Source organism: Hyla sarda, chromosome 11, assembly GCF_029499605.1.
Source record: "Hyla sarda isolate aHylSar1 chromosome 11, aHylSar1.hap1, whole genome shotgun sequence".
Taxonomy (NCBI): domain Eukaryota; kingdom Metazoa; phylum Chordata; class Amphibia; order Anura; family Hylidae; genus Hyla; species Hyla sarda.
In genome coordinates, this window is record NC_079199.1 from 34,296,172 (window position 1) to 34,320,291 (window position 24,120).

The following is a 24,120-nucleotide window of genomic DNA, read 5'->3' on the forward strand; positions in this document are numbered from 1 at the left end:
TTTTATGTCCGGGTAAAAAAAAACGGATACAACCCGTATATGTTTTTTTTTAAATGGTGGTCAATGGGAATCATACAGAACCGTATGTGCATACGGTTCCATCCGGTTTGCACAATACGGTTTTGCAGTTTGCACATGCGCAGTGCATGCCGAAAGAACAAGAAGAACTTTATTTAATTAAGGACAAACATAAAACCGTATCCCTTTTTTTTTTTTTTCAAAAAACGTATTAAACCGTATGCAACCGTTTTCAAACCGTATATGGTTTAAAACCGTACAGAGGTATATACGGTTGTACACTGTTGTATACGGTTCGGTCCGGTTTTGAGACATACGTCTTTTTACAAAGAAAAAATTACAAAAAATTGCAAAAACGAGATGTGAGAATGGGGATGGGGAAGTCTGTGGCAGAGAAGGGCAGATAAAGAGCAGTTTGTGATAGAGAGGGGGCATGGGCACAGTTTGTGGAAGAGAGGGGGCCATGGGGTGCAGTTTAGCTGAGAGGAGGCAGGAGACAACATGTGGAAGAGAGGTGGGCAGGCTGTATGAGAAAGAGGGGCCCTGAAGCACGGGGTGCAGTCTGTGGTAAAGACGGAGGCATGAAGCAAGCACTTGTTGGTAGTGTGTTCCCATGAAGGGGTAACCCTTTATTCTGCCCAACCATTACCTTCAGCCAGCAACAAGTTTCCATTCTCAGCAATGCTTATGGCAAATACAGAGCTAGAGCCCAGAGAGGCCGAGGCAGCACCACACAGCCTAGAGGAAAACACCGAAAGACATTTTTTCCCAGTTATATTGTGCTCCTGCTTCTTGCTGGGAGGTGGCACCATAGACACTTCACTGCTACAGACTAGTATACAAGGTGCCACCAGAGCAGCATGATGGGATTTTTCAGATAAATAATGCTTATTTTTGTTTATATTATTACATTCACTTTGCTCAATTTTTTTTGCAACTCGGAATACCCCTTTAATTCTATTTGAACAGTATTCATTATATGCAGTAAATAGTTTTAGACAACAGCAAAAAAAAAATGTAATGCATAATATCTGTGTCAAGCGAAATTTATGAATTGGCCTTGATAAAGTTGTTGCTCTTGATAGAGTTGTTGCATGACTGATACTACTTGAGTTTTATGAAGGAACATGAACAATGTTGCAATTTTTTTCCAAAAATTACATAATCTGACATTCTGAATTAAGGAAGGTCGCTTGAAACCGCAATTATGTGAAATCTCCTATAAAACAACTGAGAAGAGAACAACATGAAAATTCCCTGGTTTGTTACTTTATTATGCATTGAACAGGTTTCTAGTCAATCTATGTGCCCCATAAAATGTGTCTCCTGTCAGCAATTAAACAGATGTTCAGAGAGACTAAAAGCCATTTCTGTCTTATCTGATCTCACCTGGTGAAGACCTGGCCATGAACCCTTTTGTGAAGAGTCAGTCAATACTAATAGCTAAAGCCAACCCTTTACCTCCTCCACCTCCCCATTGGTTTCTTTTTGGGAAGAATTAGTTGGCATGAGCTCTAGTCACTAAGAGGGTAAGGTCACTAGCAGTTTTTAGCCTAGAAAACTTTGGGGTCTTGACATAAAACATGAATTGTTAGTCTGGTTCTACACAAACATGATATGGATGGGTTTTTGCATTCGCATTTTGGCCTCTGTTGAAGCAGGTCCTCAGACTCCACGTTAGGCCAGGACTTGTCACAATACGAATGCAGAAAATGCGTCTGTATTACAGTTGCATGGAACCGGTCTGTAGGTTACCATGGCGGAATATTATATTTTTATTTAGCCTCCATTTATGCAATTCAGACCACTGGTGGATTTTGGATTCTATAGGTATAGAGGTTATGGGGGAGATTTCCAGAGGAAAAGTTGCCCAGTTGCCCATAGCAACCAATCAGATTGCTTCTTTCATTTTTAACAAGGCCTCTGCAAAATGAAAGAAGTGATCTGATTGGTTGCTATGGGCAACTGGGCAACTTTTCCTTTGCACAGGTTTTGATAAATTTCCCTCTATGTTGCTACCTGTCAAATACTCACCTAGATGCTGCAGGTAATATTGACTAACATCTAGGAGGTTAAACTGACAGCAGGTGTCAGCTGTATTATAAAGCCTGCCACATAGTCCCTGAGCCTGCTGTACATGTCCCTACAGCATTTCTCACATATATGTACATGGGAAGTCGGAAAGAAGTTAACGTGAATATATACTGTGATGCGTTTTTTCTCCTACAGTGGGAAGGTGGGCAGTGTTTGGCCCTATTTATCCACTGTTATTTTTGTGGAATATGTATTATCTAGTGTGATGTCCCAGTACGGATGATGTGGCCCTGTACTGTCCTCCTGCCCTGTTAGGCAGAGTCCATGCATGTCCCCAGGGCTCCCCGGCAGCATACCCCCATTATTTATATAGGTTTCCTCATTTAATGTACTGTTTCTTTAATATTTGTACCACATGATTGTAATCCAGAGGGCTCAAGTGACCAGGTGACCCCCCCAAGTGACCTGTTGCCTCCTTGAACAGCCCCCCTATATAACCAGGGGAGGAGCTACAATCTCTGTTAGCATATTGCTACATCTGCTGAGGTCAAGTGCAGTCAAGTTGTTCCAGTGTCTGTGTCCAGAGCATTGGAGGCCTAAAGCCTAAAGTCCTGCAGCCATAAGTCGGTCATCAGTAAGTCAAGTCATCTTATTGTCAGTCGCCATCTCTGTCAAGTCAAGTCCATCTGTAGTCACCGTGGCCTGCACTAAAGTCAGTCTAACTACTGCAAGTCCCAGCAAGCCTGTGAGGTCCCCCTGTGTCACTGGTCACCTCCCTGGGATATTTGGCTGTACTGCAAAGACTAGATCACCTGTTCTGCCGCTATCTTCAATCTGGCGTTGGCGTCTTCATTGCCCCTGCCTAACCCAGGATCAGTGTTATTACCTTCGGGTGGTTAAGGCTAAACCACGCCCTGGTGTCACGACAAGAAGGGGTTAATACCATCTGCCCCTTGGGTCATAACCTCTACCCTGCATCTACCCTGCACCTCACACCCCGACACCACAACAGCAGTTTTCACTATATGGTTAGCAACATGGTGGTGGGGAATTACCGCAGATGGACACCATATCTAATGGATAGATGAGAATAGCTAATTTAATACAAATATTACAAGTTACAAATACGTAAATATGAATTTATACTGATCTATAACTAGTCAGATCAACCTCATGCAATTCCACAAACTTATTTATATGCTTGGAAGGGAAAGTTCTAAAAATGCAGGAAGTTGGATGCATATCACTTTTTAAAATTAGATTTGATATTTATATTCCTACTTCTCATTGGATTCTTCTCCTGCTCCAAAATTTCCAGGGTAGGTGTGTAGAAAAAAGTGTGTAGGGTTGGGTCAAAAGTAGAGCATCCACAGTGTATTTCATGCTGCGGATGCGCCGATGGCTGTCACAAGTTCTCTCACTGCGCATCTGCTACGATCAGGCACTGTGTCTACAACAGGAAATCCACTGCTACAAGGGGACACAAGAGCTACCCACCCACAGCAGAGAGCTCGCTCTTGTGACTGCCGTCTATACATCTACTACGCGTGACCCTATCCTAAGGGTGTATTTACACATACAGTATCCTGCATATATTTGATGCAGCAGATTTTAATGTAAGTCTCCAGCAGGAAATCTGCACCTTCAAATATGCAGAATTAAATATGTGCAGGATACTGTACTTGAAAATTGACCCTAAGGGTACATTCCCACATGTGTATTTTGCTGCATTGACTTCAATGGGTAGGAATATCATCAGCAGAAAATCTGCAACAAAACACGCATGTGTCAGTTGACACGTCCCTATTTTTACTGATGATTTTCTGCAGCAGATTTTGCTGCCCATTGACTGTCAATGGGCAGCAAAATCTGCCACAGCAAATCTGCAGCAAAAATAAGGACGTGTGAACTGACCCATATGATGTATTTTTAGCTCCAACACATAAGTCGGTTCACCCTACAATAAATACAACTAAGCCTCTTCTATATGCTCGGGTGAACTGCAGCACAACAAACAGTTTAGCGTCATACAACAAGCTTTTCTAAGTAAATTTACTCGAATGTATTTTGTCTTAAACTGTTTGAAGACTGTCCTTCCTAAGCATCTGTTTACCGTGTTACTATAGGAACCCCATCTGCTATGCATCTTGCTCCTCTACTGGAATCTATAAGGTAAACTACTTGCCCGCATTCCAGACGTTATCTTTTTTTGCCCCCAGAATATAACAATAGTCATGTTTTTCAGTGACCTTTTTTTCACTGTAATACACAGGTAAATGATCGTAAGACAAAAACAGATTCCTTACTAATTACCCATTGGGAACAGGGACCAATTTGAGCGTACGCTGTTAAATCTGTATGTGCTATATAAATAAAGTATTATTTATAGTCCTTAAAGGGGTTATCCAGGAAAAACTTTTTATAGATATATATATATATATATATCAACTGGCTGCAGAAAGTTAAACAGATTTGTAAATTACTTCTATTAAAAAATCTTAATCCTTTCAGTACTTATGAGCTGCTGAAGTTGAATTGTTCTTTTCAGTCTAAGTGCTCTCTGTTGACACGTGTCTCGGGAGCTGTCCAGAGTAGAAGCAAATTCCCATAGCAAACCTCTTCTACTCTGTGCAGTTCCCGAGACAAGCAGAGATGTCAGCAGAGAGCACTGTTGCCAGACAGAAAAGAACAACTCAACTTCAGCAGCTGATAATTATTGGAAGGATTAAGATTTTTTAATAGAAGTCACTTACAAATCTGTTTAACTTTCTGGAGCCAGTTGATGTAAAAAAAATAAAAGTTTTTTCCTGGAATACCCTTTTAAACAGAAAGATGCTCTGCTGTGTAGCCGTCCACTAAAACCGCTTCCGCTGCACTCTGTCAGACCTTTCTGGTGCTCACATCAGGTAAGTGTAATAGCAAGTCCACATTAAGCAAAGACGAAATGGAGCACTCACCAGGTCTTGAAGGACAGTTCAAGCTTCTTTATTTCATCTTGCTTGACAACACATAAACACGAAAGGGAGAGCGGACAGTACAAACAGGTGGGGGAGAGGCTAAGGGTGATGGTCCGTGTTCACGCGCGTAGCGCTTCGTCAGGCCCATAGGCCTGATGAAGCGCTACGCGCGCGAACACGGTTGGACATTCTTGGAGTTGTAGTTTTGCAACAGCTGGAGGAACCCAGGTTAGAAAACACTGCACTAGCCCATAATGCTATATAATCCCCTCCCAGATTAGCTGGATTTGTCTATTCGCCCCATAATATCTTCATTGTACGTTGGAGTAGAGACGGTTACTGTAACCCCTGCCTCCTTTGCTAATGTAACCCTGTACAAATGACTTGTAACTCTTATGCAATATCCTGGGGCAAGCCTATAACACCTGTATGGCTTACATCTATGGTACCAATGTCCTTGCTAGTGTGTTTGGATATAGGTTACTTTTTATGTGCCCCTTCTAAAACCAATAAATATCACAGTAAATGCTGCTTCTTAATCCATCATTTTAAATGAATAGTCTCCCCCTGAAATTTCGCTTCTGGACTTTGTATTTGCAAGCATGTCCAAATTACACTTTGAAAGGAATGCTCCCCATGCCCAGAGTAAGCCACTGCAAATATTACCATGTTGGCCCCTAATCAATGGCCTTTCATGTGTAAGTGCACTTTTGCAGATGTAGACTGGTATTACCCTTCTAGAACATTTCTGCTGGGTCTCTGTAGGTAAACAGCCTAATGACTAGACGCAGGTCCGCAAATGAAATACTATAAATATCCTATACCTCATAATAGTATTTACAGCAGTGGTCCCCAAACTGTGGCCCTCCAGATGTTGCAAAACTACAACTCCCAGCATGCCTGGACAGCCAACGGCTGTCCAGGCATGCTGGGAATTGTAGTTTTGCAACATCTGGAGGGCCACAGTTTGGGGACCACTGATTTACAGTATAAACACAAGCTAAGGCTGAATTCACACTAGATTGTGTGGTAGCAGGGGGTGGTGAGGGCAGATATTGTTACCCTAGGGGCAGATGGCATTAACCCCTTGTATTCGTGACGCCAGGGCGTGGTTTAGCCTATAACCACCTGAAGGTATACCGCTGGATCCTGGGCTAGGCACGGGGGCAATAAAGACTCTGACGCCAAGTTACGGACAACGATAGCTTTACTGAGGGTAGACAGTTGGTAAAGTCAATACAGTTCAGCCAGGGCATAAGCAGGTGACCAGTGAAGCAGAGACCTTAAGGGCTTGCTGGGACTTATAGTAGGACTGGACAATTGAATGCAGACCACGCTGACTTAACAGATGACAGGGACTGAATTGACTTGACTCGTAAAGCTGTGACTTTAGCTTACCTGACTTGATGGTGGCTGCAGGACTTGACTTTGAGGTCTCCAACACTCTGGACACACACACTAGACAAGACTGCACTGGACCTCAGCAAAGACTTGTCAGGAAAGAGAGAGAAGCTCCACCCAGGGCTTATATGGGGGAGACTAGCATGGAGCTAGGTCACTCTTGGGATCACCTGGTCACTGGTACCTCCTGGGTAACAATCACATGACATAACTCATTTTATACAACACATTTTATAATACAATACACTGCAGAACATATGTTCAGGGGGGAAACAGGTGCATGGGGCCCTGGGGGCACTGAAGGAGGATGTCTGACAGGGCAGCAAGGGTACGGGTAACATCTCCTGTACTGGGCCACCACAATTGATTTACTGAGGTGCTTAAAGGGGTAGTCCAGTGGTGAAAAACTTATCCCCTATCCTAAGGATAGGGGATAAGTTTGAGATCGCGGGGGGTCCCACCGCTGGGGTCCCCTGCGACCTCTCTGTACAGGGCCCCCGGCTCTCCGGCCAGATAGCGGGTGTCGACCCCCGCACGAAGCGGCGGCCGACACGCCCCCTCAATACATCTCAATGGCAGAGCCGGAGATTGCCGAAGGCAGCGCTTTGGCTCTGCCATAGAGTTGTATTGAGGGGGCGTGTCGGCCGCCGCATCGTGCAGAGGTCGACACGCCCCCTTCCCGCGGGCTCTCGGGCTCCGTACAGGAGATCGCAGGGGGCTCCAGCGGTCGGACCCCCCGCGATCTGCAACTTATCCCCTATCCTTAAGATAGGGGATAAGTTTTTCACCACTGAGTCACCACTGGACTACTCCTTTAATTTAAAGTCACTGGACAAAAGTGATACTTGTTTGTATGAGTTTTTCTTCATTGCAATCGCTCAACAATTATTTGCCCCTCAACATATTTTTCTGTCTTATTAGCATCAGATTGATTATGGATTGTACAAATGATTAAAGAGGTACTCCGGTGGGAAAAAAAACCATTTCAGATCAACTGGTGACATAAAGTTATACAGATTTGTGAATTTCTTATTTTTAAAATATCTTAGAGTACCTTTCATTATCTTCTTCAATGTTATGATCCTCCCAGTTCACTGCCCCCATCATGATAAACCACCCCCTGCCTTTATTTTTATTATTTTTTAGTTTTGTACCTTGATATTGCTCTATATTTTTTGCTCAGTTAAATTCACAGACTGGGAAGGGGCCTTCCCCAGCAGGCGTGACATCATCTGAAGCCATACAGGGGAGAACTTCCTCCCTCACTCTGCTACACACACAACCCAGAGCAGTTCATTGTTTGAGATGAGCTATGATTGGATAAGGCTGCACACACACCCTTCAGAATTTCCTGATTTTGGACTTCTGTCAGGCCAGCAGGAGTCCAAAGTCTGAAAGAAAAAGATGGGGAAAATGTGCTCTAGACAAGTAGAGAGACACAATGTACAACCAAGTACATTAGAAAGATTTTTTTTACTTACCATAATTAGTGCAATAGCAAAAATGAGTTTTAATGAAAGTGCCCATTTAATCCTTCCGAGACCAGGACAATGCTCTTTACTGACACCTCTGTTCATGTCAGGAATTGTACAGTGCAGGAGAGGTTTGCTATGGGGATTTGCTTCTACTCTGGTGGAAGACAAACAAGGAGTCATGGGGGAGGGAGGAAGCCTGCATGTGGGACCTCAGCACGATCTCTAGATCCCAATAACACTAAAGTCCTCGAGTGTGGCCTACAGATTAAGGATGGGGCTTTATGGGTAGGGAACATGGCTTAAATGTAAGAAACTATATGTAACTGCAGTTTTTATGGTGCACAGTAAAATTCACTCAAGTGTAAGGATGTGGCAAATTTATCAAAGAACCACAAAAAAAATGGGAAAAAACACTTCATCAAATAAGCCACTCAGAAAAATGTTGTTACATTCTTATTCGGTCTAGTTTGTTTGCAGAAGTATTAGACAGACTTAGTTAATGTGCCCTAATATACTATGCAGAGCCTATGTAGAAGTGTAATGTAATATCACCATAAAGTGGTCAAGTAACACCACAGTAACCAAATGAGCACTCTATACTTTAGGAAATTACAGTGTAAATCAATATTAAAATGCATAATATTCACATGCCTTGGCTACAAGGATATCTTTGTAGCACTCTCCCTATAGGGGTATACATAAGTTGACTTCTCTTGAAAGTATATGACAAAAAGTAAAAATACTTAATATATAGTAATGAAATATTTTCAGCAGTTTGTCACATAATCCTTCACCACTTACTGGCCCCAAAAATGTGATGTTTATACCCATTTTCCCTGCCTGCTTGGACACATACTAGTCCTGCTGTGTCCATGCGTCATCACCTATGTCATGGACACACTTCCTTGATTGACAGCTGTGAGCGCAGGGCTCAGAGCTGGAGGAAAAATCCTCCCATTGTGTCCCGCTACTGTCAGTGAGGACAAGCTGGGAGTTGTAGTTTTGCTAATGCTAGGGGAGATGTGAGCAGACAGCATACTGAGGGAGGGGGCGGAGACCTGCACAGTGAGGCCACGCCTCCTCCCTTTTAGAGGAATTCAGACTAGTGAGCTAAACTAAAAGTGTAATAAAAAAATAAATAAAGGTGCTAGACACATAAAAATTAGATGTACATGGTCAGGAATAGGTACTGAGTGATATATTTAAAAAAATATATATTTTTTTGTTGGATCTGACGGGTACGCTTTAAGAATGATATACAAAACAAATCAGTGATAAGTCGACCCCAACGTATTGTATTTTGGCAGCAATTTAATCGTATGGAAGTGAATAAGATGCACCGATTCTTTAGTTTTTCTTGTATTTTTTTGTTTTTTTTGTTTTTTTTGCACAATGGAACATATCAACAAAACGTAGAGACGAGCGCCGGTGTGAGCCGTATAACTATGACACAGGATAGATGTTGATCAGCAGGAGGCGCTGGGACTTTGCAGATATTTTATGCACACACAAAGATTTCTTCTACTGCCAAGAGTCAACAGTTCTTCAATTATATTACAGCTGAAGAGGGGGAGAAATAACCTCAGGATCTTGTAACCTCTGAGCCAGCAGTTCGATAACTGTCAGCATTGTTTGAGGGGCTTGTTTGCATTGTTTTGCATTGCAGTTTACTTTAGCCTTGGGGACACTGGTTTGCTCACATTCCAGCCCCCCCAATTACTTCCCATTATTTACATTCTGCGTTTCTCTGGCTGCATCTATCTGGAGTATTTAACCCTGGTCTATTCTAAAGCCCACTTCCATTTTGTTTGCTCTCCTGTGTGGAACAGTGACCTTTTCTATACATGACGATGGCTGTGGTAGTAGGTTATTGGAATTTCCCGGATTGCCAACTTTTAACTCTTTCCTGGCAAACAAGCACCTGCTGCAGTCCCTACCCAGGAATGCTAAAGGTTAATCACCGCTTATTGTAATAATCGAAATCGAAATGTTATAGATTTTTTTTTTTTCAGGGGACAATGTGGAAAGTTGAAACGAGTAGAATATAATGACTATGTTCACACAGCAGTTTTACAGCTCATAAAAAAAAACAGACCATAAAATAGCAAAAAAAAAAAAAAAATGCGCCAAAAAAGTGTCTGAAGCAAAAAAAAAAGGCAATAAAAAAACAAGTCAAATGGCATTTTGTATGTTTTTTTTTACGTTTTCTTGACATTGTATTTAGGCAGGTTTTTTTGAGGTTCAAAAACTGCTGAACAAACTATATGTACATACCCTTAGGCTGTCCCGGGGGTGTAGAAAGAGAAGAGAGCTGGCAGGGTATGTGTCCTGGATGTGATATGATGGTGAGACACTGTACATAAGAGCAGCATACACAATAACATTGATATTTACAAATACTTGCATCTCATTGTTCATTGTATATCAACATATTCTGCCACACAGATTGTCATCATTTACATCAGTCAATAGGACTAACATTCTACTTTCCCTATGTCAGACACATACAGTGGTCCCTCAAGTTACAATATTAATCGGTTCCAGGACGACCATTGTATGTTGAAACCATTGTATGTTGAGACCATAACTCTATGGGAACCTGGTAATTGGTTCTGAAGCCACCAAAATGTCATCCAAAAATAGGAAAAATTTGAGGATTAAAGAAAAATAAGTAGATAACTAATACAGATAAAGCAAATCCTTACATATAAAAGTAAGAAAGAGCTGCTGGAAGCTGTAAATCACTATCTGTCAGTGTTTCCCAACCAGGGTGTCTCCAGCTGTTGCAAAACTACAACTCCCAGCATGCCCGGACAGCCTTCGGCTGTCCGGGCATGCTGGGAGTTGTAGTTTTGCAACAGCTGGAGGCACCCTCGTTGGGAAATGCTGGTCTATGTAGAGGACAGGAGCTTTCGTCAGGGTTTTGCACAGAATACTCAATGTCCTAAATAAGTAACATGGAGCCGCCCTCACCTGGTGTCCAAAGGAGCAGCTAACCCTGGCACAGGTAAATAGTACAGAACATGTAATACCTCCCTGTACTGTAGGGGGCGCTACCAGCCAGTCAGTGCATGCACTTCAGTAATACAGGGGTTTTACCAGTAAAATATCCATTCTGATTGGTCAGTTCTTCCGGGTATTGACACATTTCACAGATCTGGTCTGTCCGTAGCAATGTATGTTGAGTCTGGTTTCAAGTTACAATGGTCCAGAAAAGACCATTGTATGTTGAAACTATTGTATGTTGAGGCCATTGTAAGTTGAGGGATCACTGTACACACTAGGGTCCATTTCATTGGAAGCCAGTTAACCTATCAGTATATTTTTAGGGTGTCGGAGGATACGGGAGAACCTGGAGGAAACCCATGCAAAACACGTATAAACCAAGGCTGTATATAATACGCTTTACCTTTAGAGGAAGCCATGCTACCATTCTGAATGTGTCAATTAGAGATGAGCGAACTTACAGTAAATTTGATTCGTCACAAACTTCTCGGCTCGGCAGTTGATGACTTATCCTGCATAAATTAGTTCAGCTTTCAGGTGCTCCGGTGGGCTGGAAAAGGTGGATACAGTCCTAGAAGACTCTTTCCTAGGATTGTATCCACCTTTTCCAGCCCACCGGAGCACCTGAAAGCTGAACTAATTTATGCAGGAAAAGTCATCAACTGCCGAACCGAGAAGTTCGTGACGAATCGAATTTACTGTAAGTTCGCTCATCTCTAATTACAATGTTCCAATTCCCGCTTGAGTTGGATTTGCTTTAGAATACCTATGTGCCCATGATGTTTCAAAAAAAGATAAAACGGATGTCTATGGCACAAACAAATGAAACATCTGAAAAATGTCTTTCCATCTATGCTTCAATGTGTATCATTAATAGAAAGTATCATACCACCATGATATGCCAATAGAAATATACCCACATAGAAGCTGGCAGCTAGAGATGAGCGAACTTACAGTAAATTCGATTCGTCACAAACTTCTCGGCTCGGCGGTTGCAGACTTTATCCTGCATAAATTAGTTCAGCCTTCAGGTGCTCCGGTGGGCTGGAAAAGGTGGATACAGTCCTAGGAAAGAGTCTCATAGGACTGTATCCACCTTTTCCAGCCCACGGGAGCACCGGAAAGCTGAACTCATTTATGCATGAAAAGTCATCAACTGCCGAGCCGAGAAGTTCGTGACGAATCGAATTTACTGTAAGTTCGCTCATCTCTACTGGCAGCACTTATGGATCTATAATGAAAAGAATTCTATCTAGAACACAATATAATATCTGTGTAATGTTGTTTATTGATCCTTCCCATGAACTCCTACTTCTCCATAAAGGAAAATATTATTAGAGTTGAATTATTTTTAGCATACGTTGTCTAAAGATAAATATTTGCAAACTTAGCAATTGAATTGTTGTCCACAGATCTTGAGGCAGGTTACACCTACTTGTAGAAAGAAGTTACTGCATCTGGGGGGGGGTTATAAAAAAAAAAAAAAAAAATGATTGGTTTTACATTAGATTGTTATGAAAGTTTAAAACAAAGTGCGCAAAATATTAGTTTGGGTTGATGCTACAATATGGAGGGACATTTATCAATGTTTGCTTATGTATTTTTATTTATTTTTTTAAGTAATTTTTTCCTTACTTTTTTTTCACCTAAGCAATTTTTCCTTTTTTTACTTTGGTAGTAGCTTTTTCTGCTCCATGTTTGAGCTGGAGTAAATTTAGTCAATTTTTAACCTTGTTGTGACTTTTTTTTGCGCAGTTGCGACTGTCGCAGTTGATAAATACCCGACTAAAGCAAATCCATTTTGAAAAATTTACTACGTAAGCAAGTTTGAATTTTCTTGCTTTTCTTGTTCTTCATGCAAATTGTCGCACAAAAACACACGTAGTTGCAGTTGCGACAATTATAGTAAAGAAAACCTGACTAAACCCCTTGATAAATGTCCATCATTGACATTATTTTAAAACAATGGGGGACATTTATCAATGTTTGCTTATGTATTCCGTTTTTAAGTTATTTTTTCTTTCAATTTTTTTTTGCTTATGTGCGACGTATTTATCAACTGGTTTCAGCCTGTTGATAAATTTCTTTCACATAAGCAATTTCTTTTTTCTTTTTTTTGTTGCTTTGGTAGTGGCTTTTTCTGCTCCATGTCTGAGCTGGAGTAAATTTAGTAAGTTTTTTTTATGCCATGCGACTTTTTTGCGACTTTCGCACTTGATAAATCTCTGACCACTGCAAGTCAAAACTCACTTTTTGCTTTGGTAAGTAAGATTTTTATTTTTTGCTTAGGACACTGAACATGCAAAAAGTCGAAGAAAAAAAAAGAGTAGTCGCACTTGCGACTTTTTTGCGACAATTTTAAGCAAAAAAAAAACCTACTAAATGCTTTGAGAAATGTCCCCCCCTATGTTTGAGATATATACCAACGCTATGGTGTTATTTATTTAATTTTCACTGTTTAGGAAGGGTACATGTTTATGAATTGTTTTTATTTGCATTATAACCCCTAGTTGCTTAGACATTTACAAAAACAAAAAAAATGATTGGTTTTACATTAGATTGTTATGAAAGTTTAAAACAAAGTGCGCAAAATATTAGTTTGGGTTGATGCTACAATATGGAGGGACATTTATCAATGTTTGCTTATGTATTTTTTTTTTGTAATTTTTTCCTTACTTTTTTTTCACGTAAGCAATTTTTCCTTTTTTTTACTTTGGTAGTAGCTTTTTCTGCTCCATGTTTGAGCTGGAGTACATTTAGTCAATTTTTAACCTTGTTGCGACTTTTTTTGCGCAGTTGCGACTGTCGCAGTTGATAAATACCCAACTAAAGCCAATCCATTTTGCTACGTAAATGAATTGTTTTTATTTGCATTATAACCCCTAGTTGCTTAGACATTTAGACCTAAAATACTTTAACTATTCCCAAGTTCTGTTTGCAATAACCATTGGAGTGCCAGAGCTGCACCTTAAACTCAAGTACTCCACATGCCACTTTTTGTTCCAAAATTTGATGCTGACAGATGAGCAGTGAAGGCTCCACCATGTCTTGCAGGCCCCTATGGTTCTAAGGGTGTTAGATTATCACAAATCCTGCCCAATATTCACTATTAACCCAGACACCATGACATAAAGCATATGCATACAAATAAGCAGAATTGAATATTTATCTAAACAAAAATTATTCTTACTCCTTGAGAAAGTAAGGAGAGAATGGGTTAAGGGATTTATGATGTTATCCAGTTAACATTTAACTAGGGCTTCTGCAGGCTTCTCTGATTTAAAATGCTTATTCTTAAGATCACCATCAGAGTCTTCTCTTCTCTGCTGTATTGGGAGCCTCATGAGGAAGGAAGATTACAGGGAATTCACAATCCTATTACCTGCAATACACTTGCAGGTGGAAAAAATGATGAAAGGGTTAATGTTAGGTGGCCAGGACATACTGTCCAGTGCTGTATGATACTATGAGTGTGGATGGGTGTCTGTAAAACGTCAGCCTTTGTGTCAACTCTTTATTTCACCTGAGTCAACAAACAATCAAGTGTTAGCCCTTGTGTGTGTGGTTTAGGTTTTTTTTTTTTTTCTACAAATAGGAGACTTCTTATTCCCCTGGGAAAATTATCTATCTATCTATCTATATATATATATATATATATATATATATAGTTTCATATTTTCATTTATTGCACTACAGCTGTATAGCTTTTCATGTTCTATCTATATACTCATGTTTTATCTATATACTCATGTTTTATCTGTATCTTTGTGCTAGCAGTGTGCTGCTGTATTCTCCTGTTGCTGTATATTTAGCCCAGCAGCCTGCACCTGTAAGCCAGGTCTATATAATAGTTTGGAATTAATAGTGCTGGCCAACTTATTCTTTGGTTTCATATATATATATATATATATATATATATATATATATATATATATATATATATAATTATTATTATTATTATTATTATTGTTGTTGTTTTTTTTATTATTATATTTATTTATTTATATATTTTTTTTTAATTATATTTATTTATATATATATTTTTTTACTTTTATTTTTTTTATAAAAAGTAAGTAATTAACATACAAAGCGACAACAACAATAATAATAATAATAATATGGAGAAGAAAAAAAAAAGAAAGCTAAACTATGCTAACAAAAAATATAAGGATTGGGGCCAAGTAATTTCTTTTTAACATTCCAAAAGATGCAATAAATAAATAAATAAATAAATAAAATGATATGCATGTGAATTATTCAAGTCATACATTTGATATGATTCTTAAGGTTATTCCATAATGAATATAATTATTAGGAATGCTTCTTTGTCAACACAGGGTTTAGCTTGAGAATTTTCTATTATTGTTTTATACTTTATTATCAGTGGTCTTCAAACTGTGGCCCTCCAGCTGTTGCAAAACTACAACTCCCAGCATGCCCGGACAGCCGTTGGCTGTCCGGGCATGCTGGGAATTGTAGTTTTGCAACAGCTGGAGGGCCACAGTTTGAAGACCACTGCTTTATATATTTACTGAATGAAGTTTATATATTTACTTTATATATTGCTTTATATATATTTCTTTACTTATGTTCAAAACTGTGGACACAATAGGGATTTTACATGTTTAGTGATTACATGCATGATATATATATATTTAGTGATTACATGCATGATATATATATATATATATATATATATATATATATATATATATAGGCTACTCCAATGCTAAAGTTAAATAGAAGTATATTGCCTCTTCAAATAATGTATTAAACCTATAACAGATGTCATTAAACCCTTCGCAGCTGAGACCTTCAAAATTGCAACAAAAATATGCAAATCTGGTGATGTAAGAGCTGACCTTTCCTTTTAATAAATAATGAGTTTGCATCTATTTGCATCCAATCGCTCTGTAGTGTGAATTGTGCGCTTGGCCACATAATGTGTCACCCACTGTGTGTATTTGAGGTTCATATTTGTGTTGTGGCTGTATTTTATATTTGTTTACCAGTGAGAACAGTTACAGAAAGCTGTGTGTATTGACTATGGCTATGTCCTTACTACTGCAACATTACCTGCAGAACAGCCCTGTTCTTCCTAAAACAACTGGCTTGAAAATAATAATAATAATAATAACTCCCAGGAAGAATGAGGCTTGTTCTTCCACAAAACACTGGTGGACAAACGTTTTTGTACAAGGTAAATAGAAAAGAGATTAACAAAACAGATAAATATGTGTGTGTATATATATTAAGAAGAAAGATGATATATATATATATATATATATATATATATATATATATATATATATTAAGAAGAAAGATGATGTATATATATATCTATATATATATAGATATATATTAAGAAGAAAGATGATTTTTATATATGTGTGTGTATATATATTAAGAAGAAAGATGATATATATATATATATATATTAAGAAGAAAGATGATGTATATATATATATCTATATATATATAGATATATATATTAAGAAGAAAGATGATTTTTATATATGTGTGTGTATATATATTAAGAAGAAAGATGATGTATATATATATATATATATATATATATATATTAAGAAGAAAGATGATTTATATATATATATCTATATATATATAGATATATATATTAAGAAGAAAGATTATATATATATCTATATATATATATATAGATATTAAGAAGAAAGATGATTGAGATATATATATATATATATATTAAGATGAAAGATGATATATGTATATATATATATATATATATATATATATATATATTAAGAAGAAATATGATTGATTGGCAACATCATTATTTGTAAATATATATTAAATTAATACAAAACAATAGTATGCCACATAAAGAAATTAGAACACAATAAAAGAATAATCATGATAAAACAATATACACCAGCTACATTACACATATGATAAAACAATATACACCAGCTACATTACACATATGATAAAACAATATACACCAGCTACATTACACATATGATAAAACAATATACACCAGCTACATTACACATATGATAAAACAATATACACCAGCTACATTACACATATGTGCAAGCAGTTCGATTTAACAATGGAAAACTAAATGACTAGTTTATCATTGTTAGTTTGTAATGAATAATATTTGAGTATTATTATTATTATTTTCATATGAATAATAATTATCCTTAATCATACTAACAATAATTATAATAATTATTATTACTACCATCGTCATTATTAAGTAATTCTTTTTATTATTGATTATTGTAATTATTTTACTATCATCACTATTATTGTCATTATTTATTAGAATTCACAACCCACTCCTAAAACAATTTTTTTTGTTATATATATATATATATATATTTTTTTTTTTTTTTTTTTAAACTTTGCATTATAACAAACGTGTGTATTCTCTTCTCCATGCAGCCTGGGGACTTGTCATGCAGCAGGAGGAGGGTGCTCCTCACCTCTCCTTACCATTGGTTTGTTATTAGTAGTGGGGAGGGTCACTGGGATACACATTTCTATACCTGGGGCCTCCCTTTAAGAGAACTTTGCTCAGACTGCTGTCCCATGGGTGTAAGACAGGTGTAGCTCTATGCTGTGTGCTCTAAGGTGCAGCCAGCTCATGGAGAGACGTGTGTGAGGAAGGAGGGAGTGAGGAAAGAAGAGGAGGAGAAACAAGGAAGAGGGAAGTCCTTTCTTCAGCGTAAGATCCACATCAGCTCTCACTCTGCACTTTCCCAGTTCCCCTCCTGCTGCCATTTGATTTAGGGGACACAGAGCAGAGCAGGCTGTCAATCTGCTCATCACCTCCCCTGTGGTCACCTTCCCTGTTACCTTTTCCCCCCCTCCCTCCCCTCCACTTCTTGGACTAGTGGGCTGAATGTTTCACTTAGGCACTTGGGATCCAGGATGTTAGGAATTGTAAAAATGGAAGGACATGAGACAACAGACTGGAGCAACTACTACCAGGACACTCAGGAGGTAAGAATGGGGGGGGGACTTCTTTATATTTACTGCTATATCTATGCACTGGGGAAATGTAGATCAGCTGCTGAGTCTTCTTTGAACAGAAGGAAACTCCTTCCAACTTCTGGTCGCCTTAGTTTGTATTGTTCCAGTTTTAGCGCAGGTAGGTAGAACACTGGGGTGGAACCAGTTCCTCTAGGTAAAAGCAGCGTCTCAAAGTTTGTTCCCTAAGGGAGCTATTTTTAAGAAGTGTATAATGCCTCATGGTCCCTTCAGATGTCTGGAATGTATATGTAGCCATGCTCTACTAGGTCTTTCTCTGGTTTAAAAGACCCTACACTTGAAGTTTGACCCTTATCCATTCTAGGCATTCTTATAGGTCAGTATTTCCCAACTAGGGTGCCTTCCAGCTGTTGCAAAACTACAACTCCCAGCATGCCCGGACAGCCAACGGCTGTCCGGGCATGCTGGGTGTTGTAGTTTTGCAACAGCTGGAGGCACCCTGGTTGGGAAACACTGTTGTAGGTTGATACATTTACGCCATATATGTTCTTTTTTTTTTTTTAGTATGCTCTAAAAACTTACTCTACCATGTGGTACAGTGCTGTCACCCCCTACTACCTCAATAGGTTACTAATTTGATGCCTAGAGGGAATCTTCTTACTAAAACCCAGTGTTCCCAAACCTGTGGCTCTCCAGCTGTTGTAAAACTACATTTCCCATTATTCCCAGACACATGATGGGAATTTTATATGTTTTTTTTTGCACCAGCTGGAGAGCCACAAGATGGGGAACACAGCCATAACTTTCTTATTACAATGGCATAATCTAGTGTACACTAATTATTGTTTTCTTACTATACGAGACATAATAATAGTTAATAATAATAGTTTAATGGGAGAAGACTGGGAATAAAATACCAGAAACTTTCTTTAGGAGATATTTCAGGCCCAGGTCGATATAATAACCAAAACTCTTGCCATAGTTCTAAGTTGTATTAAGAAGCGGTTGATACATTGTTGCCTCCTTTATGAAACTCTAGAACCTTGGTGAATTTTAGAACATTATCCTGTAAAGGGAGCCAGGTATTTACTTCTATTAGAACTCATTGTCACCTATAGATGACGTTAATCCCAAAAAGCTTATTGTTTAGGCTAAGTGAAACACAATAGTATATTCAATGTAACTCCAAAACTGAACAATGTCTAATGAACATTTATCGGGAGTTAGAAGATTACATTGTATCCCTGGGAATTAGGTAACAATGAAACATTCTATACCTACAAGTGAGAAAACACAAGCCAGGTGAATTGATAATCTGCAGGGGGAATCAAAACCGAGTGGGTGGTCGGGTCAGGATTTATTTGTTATGAAGAAAAAAAAAACAAAAAAACAATGTATTCTAGAAATAAGGAAACTTTTGTATTTTTTTTTTATTTTTTTTAGTATTTTTTTTTATTATCCCATTGACTCATGTATGCATTTACTATTAGGACATGTACAACGATAAGTAAAAAATGTCCTATTTTCAAAGCTTATCTGCATTAAAGGAAACTAATAAAATATAAAATAAAAAAAAATAATAAAGTTTTTGTGCCAAACTAATTTTGGCCATTGAGTGTAAGATCGGGATTTTGCACGTGTATTCTTCATAAACTGGGTTGCATGCTGCTGTTGTTATTTATTTTTGTTGTTGTTATTATTAATATTGATTATTACTATTATAATAGGTTTTTACATAGGTGGTGATTTTGTGGATTTGCATGAGAAGCATTTAGCATTTGATAGATGAGCAGATAGATTGGGGTTCGATTGGTTATTTATAATGCTAAAATTAGAATAAGAACTGAATTTTGATTCAGTTTTGATTTCGATCTAGTGCAGTGTTTCTCAAGCAGGGTGCCTCCAGCTGTTGCAAAACTACAACTCCCTGCATGCCGGGAGTTGTAGTTTTGCAACAGCTGGGGGCACCCTGCTTGGGAAACACTGTTGTAGGTTGATACATTTACGATATATATATATATATATATATATATATATATATATATATATATATATATTAGTATGCATTACAAATTCTACCATGTGGTACTTCATATGTAGTTTTGCAACAGCTGGAGGCACCCAGCTTGGGAAACACTGTTGTAGGTTGATACATTTACGCTATATATATATATATATATATATATATATATATATATATATATATCTATATATATATATATTAATATGCATTAAAAATTCTACCATGTGGTACTTCATATGCAGTTTTGCAACAGCTGGAGGCACCCTGCTTGGGAAACACTGTTGTAGGTTGATACATTTACGCCATATATGTTCTTTATTTTTTTTTTTTTATTTTAGCATGCATTAAAAACTTACTCTACCATGTGGTACTTCATATGTAGTTTTGCAACAGCTGGAGGCACCCTGCTTGGGGAAACACTGATCTAGTGTATTAGTGCCATGATAATATATTGATGCACATTGATTTTTTTTTTTATTGATTGTTTGTCTTTATTTTTTTTCTACCACCAGGCTTATTCTTCAGTCCAGGTTAACAACATGACCCAAGGATTGGCACCTATGAACACTTACATGACCATGAATAACATGAGCTCCAGCAACAACATAACCCCTGGATCTTTTAACATGTCTTATGCCAATTCAGGGCTGGCACCAGGTTTGAGTCCCAGCGGCATGTCGGGAATGGGTGCTGGATCCTCCACCGCTATGAACGGCATGGCATCTGGGGTGCCAACCATGGGCACCGCTCTTAGCCCTAGCAACATGAACGCAATGTCTGCCCAACAAGCCTCCATGAACAGTCTAAGCCCCTATTCCAGCATGAACTCAGGGATGAGCCCCATGGCTTATGCCCCTTCCAGCATTAACAGGACCAGGGACACTAAAACTTTTCGGAGAAGTTACCCCCATGCCAAGCCCCCTTACTCCTACATCTCATTGATCACCATGGCCATCCAGCAGGCCCCCAGCAAGATGTTGACCCTCAGTGAGATCTACCAGTGGATCATGGACCTCTTCCCTTATTACAGACAGAACCAGCAGAGGTGGCAGAACTCCATCAGGCACTCTCTGTCCTTCAATGATTGCTTTGTTAAGGTGGCAAGGTCCCCAGATAAACCTGGCAAAGGCTCCTACTGGACGCTGCACCCAGATTCTGGGAACATGTTTGAGAATGGCTGCTATCTCCGCCGACAGAAGAGGTTTAAATGCGAGAAGCAGATGGGGGGCAAAGGGTCACAAGATGGCAGGAAGGACCAGTCTGGTTCTTCATCCCCCTTGCATAGGGTACATGGCAAGTCCAACCAAATGGACAGTAATTCCTCCATGTCTAACCCTTCCAGCAGTCCACAGTCCCTGGAACATGGTGTTTCCAATGGAGAGATGAAGCCACAAGTGCCAGGAGGTCCCTCACCCATACCTTCTCACACCCCTCACTCTTTAGTCCATGAATCCCACCTCCACCTCAAAGGAGACCCCCATTACTCCTTCAATCACCCCTTTTCCATCAACAACCTGATGTCTTCTTCTGAACAACAGCACAAACTGGATTTCAAAGCTTACGAGCAGGCTCTGCAGTATTCCCCCTATGGTGGGGCCCTGCCAGCCATGTCCCTGAGCAGTCCTTCCATGTCTGGAAGAGGGACTATAGAACCTTCAGCACTGGAGCCTACATACTATCAAGGAGTCTACTCCAGGCCGGTCCTTAATACATCCTAATCATTATACCCCCCCCCCCCCCCTTTCATTTGTGTAGAACTGTTCTAAAGACTGTTACTATTATTAAGCTTATTGCTTCACAAACACACAAAAATAATAATAATAATAATGTTATTTGAAAGAGAAGAACTGCAGTTTTTTTGGGGGAGGGATCTGTCCATGTAACATAAAAAGCACAGAGGTCAACTAAAAAAAAAGCTGCATCTGGTTGTATTTAAAGAAACTGTCTATCCTGTATATATTGCTGAATGTCTATCGGTTTCTAGACACGTTTACACATGAGGGTTTCTGGGGTTGGTAATAATTGGAAGAAGAAGAATAAAAAAAGAAAAGAAAAAAAAAAAAAAAAAGAAGAAAATCACATTATGTTTTTTTTTTTTTATATATATATATATTTACATATATTTACTCCAAAATTGTGAAGGACATTTGTGCTGTGAAAAAAAAAAAAAAAGTTACATTTCTACTTTGCTTTAAGTCTGTGTCACTTTGGTGATCTGGGCTGAATTACATTTACATTGTTACTGGGAAAAATAACTGGATCTTGAGGCAGTGCTATATGCCAGTGTTTCCCAACCAGGGTGCCTCCAGCTGTTGCCAAACTACAACTCCCAGCATGCCCGGACAGCCTTCGGCTGTCCGGGCATGCTGGGAGTTGTAGTTTGGCAACAGCTGGAGGCACCCTGGTTGGGAAGTACTGCTATATGCCATACTGCACTGTTCACTGTTCCTCCACCTGTGAGTCTCCAGCTGTTGCCCTATCCGGACATGCTGGGAGTTGTAGTTTTGCAAAAGCTGGAGGCACCCTGTTTGGGAAGTACTGCTATATGCCATATTGCACTGTTCCCCGACCTGTGAGTCTCCAGCTGTTGCCCTATCCGGACATGCTGGTAGTTGTAGTTTGGCAACAGCTGGAGGCACCCTGGTTGGGAAGTACTGCTATATGCCATATTGCACTGTTCCCCGACCTGTGGGTCTCCAGCTGTTGCCCTATCCGGACATGCTGGGAGTTGTAGTTTGGCAACAGCTGGAGGCACCCTGGTTGGGAAGTACTGCTATATGCCATATTGCACTGTTCCCCGACCTGTGGGTCTCCAGCTGTTGCCCTATCCGGACATGCTGGGAGTTGTATTTTGGCAACAGCTGGAGGCACCCCGGTTGGGAAGTACTGCTATATGCCATACTGCACTGTTCCCCGACCTGTGAGTCTACAGCTGTTGCCCTATCCGGACATGCTGGGAGTTGTAGTTTGGCAACAGCTGGAGGCACCCTGTTTGGGAAACACTGCAATATGCCATACTGCACTGTTCCCCGACCTGTGAGTCTCCAGCTGTTGCCATATCCGGACATGCTGGGAGTTGTAGTTTGGCAACAGCTGGAGGCACCCTGTTTGGGAAGTACTGCTATATGCCATACTGCACAGTTCCCCGATCTGTGGGTCTCCAGCTGTTGCTTACTATGCCCTGTCGGGACATGCTGGGAGTTGTAGTTCTGCAACAGCTGGAGAGCCACAGGATGGAGGACACTATCATATTGTTTTTTTTAGCCTGGCAGTAAATATGTCCCACCGATGGTTTAGCTTTAGCCATAAATGATTTTGTTTCCTTTTAATGTATTTGTTTGTATTTTTATTTCTTATAGTGTTATACAAAGAAACATAGGTCACTTACATTAGAGTCTCTACTGGGGTCACCACACAGGTTATCTGGCTGTGCCCATATCTAAAAAAATATAAAAACCCACAGGTTTTATAGCCCCAAAGGGACAAACGAGAGAAGAGGGGTCTTTTCTTTTACGTTTTTTACTCGGTTTATTTTTTATGGAGATGATAATGATTCGTTTTTCCCGGATTCTAGTAATTTATTGCATGTATTTTATTTTTTTTCCCCCCTTTCCCCGCTTTGGTTTTTCTTATGAAATGGTTTTAATAATGGTTCAATAAAAAAGGAAGCAAATTTGTTCGAAATAAGTTTTAATTTTATAAATGGAATTGTAATTAAAATATTTTGATTTTTAAAAAGCAAAAACAAACAAAAACGAAATAAATAAAACAAAGATATAAATACAGACGTGAGGAATGAGTCTGTGTTCCTGGGGGGGGGGGGGGGGGGGGCAATGCGGTAACAATATTATTTGTATACAGGATATAGAGATAATTTATTTATTTTAAGTTATTTACATGTGCACGCATATCCATTTAACGTTATATCTGTACGCGCATTTATATATATATATAGTAAATTTGAGTAGCCGCATTACTCCAATAAAGAAGGTATTATAAGATACTGCAACATTTTTTAATTTGTAAATATATATATATATATATATATATATATATATATATATTCATTCATTCATTCAGTGGTAGCAGGTGAAAAGCAATAACGCGAGGGTGGAATTTAATTAAATGTAATATAAAAGATAAATGAATATACTGGCTGTAGGGCCATATACTGTACACATGATGCATACAGAGATTGTGTATGTATACATCCATACACACATACATATAT

The 24,120-nt window shown here is 39.1% G+C and overlaps 2 protein-coding genes across 5 annotated transcripts in view; one reads left to right on the forward strand and one right to left on the reverse strand.

Moving 5' to 3' along the window:
- Positions 1-2,151, reverse strand: part of TTC6 (tetratricopeptide repeat domain 6) — a 167,841-nt gene extending 165,690 nt beyond the window's left edge. The window contains exon 1 of the transcript XR_008848971.1: positions 2,053-2,151. The gene's annotated coding sequence lies outside the window, so the exon portion shown is untranslated. The remainder of the gene's footprint in view (positions 1-2,052) is intronic.
- On the forward strand, positions 1,998-21,890 carry FOXA1 (forkhead box A1). Of its 4 annotated transcripts, none has more exons than XR_008848975.1 (2): positions 1,998-2,065; positions 9,302-10,057. XR_008848975.1 is itself a non-coding variant. In XM_056546796.1 (2 exons), exons 1-2 carry the CDS (start codon positions 2,057-2,059, stop codon positions 21,605-21,607), a joined length of 1,215 nt encoding a protein of 404 aa, XP_056402771.1. In that variant the 5' UTR covers positions 2,018-2,056; the 3' UTR covers positions 21,608-21,890. The 4 variants fall into 4 exon arrangements, 3 of the variants coding, with proteins under 3 accessions (XP_056402771.1, XP_056402770.1, XP_056402769.1); XM_056546796.1 differs by lacking the exon at positions 9,302-10,057 and adding an exon at positions 20,402-21,890 and having other exon boundaries at positions 2,018-2,065; XM_056546795.1 differs by lacking the exons at positions 1,998-2,065; positions 9,302-10,057 and adding exons at positions 2,135-2,254; positions 20,402-21,890.
- The last annotated feature ends 2,230 nt before the right edge of the window (positions 21,891-24,120 follow it).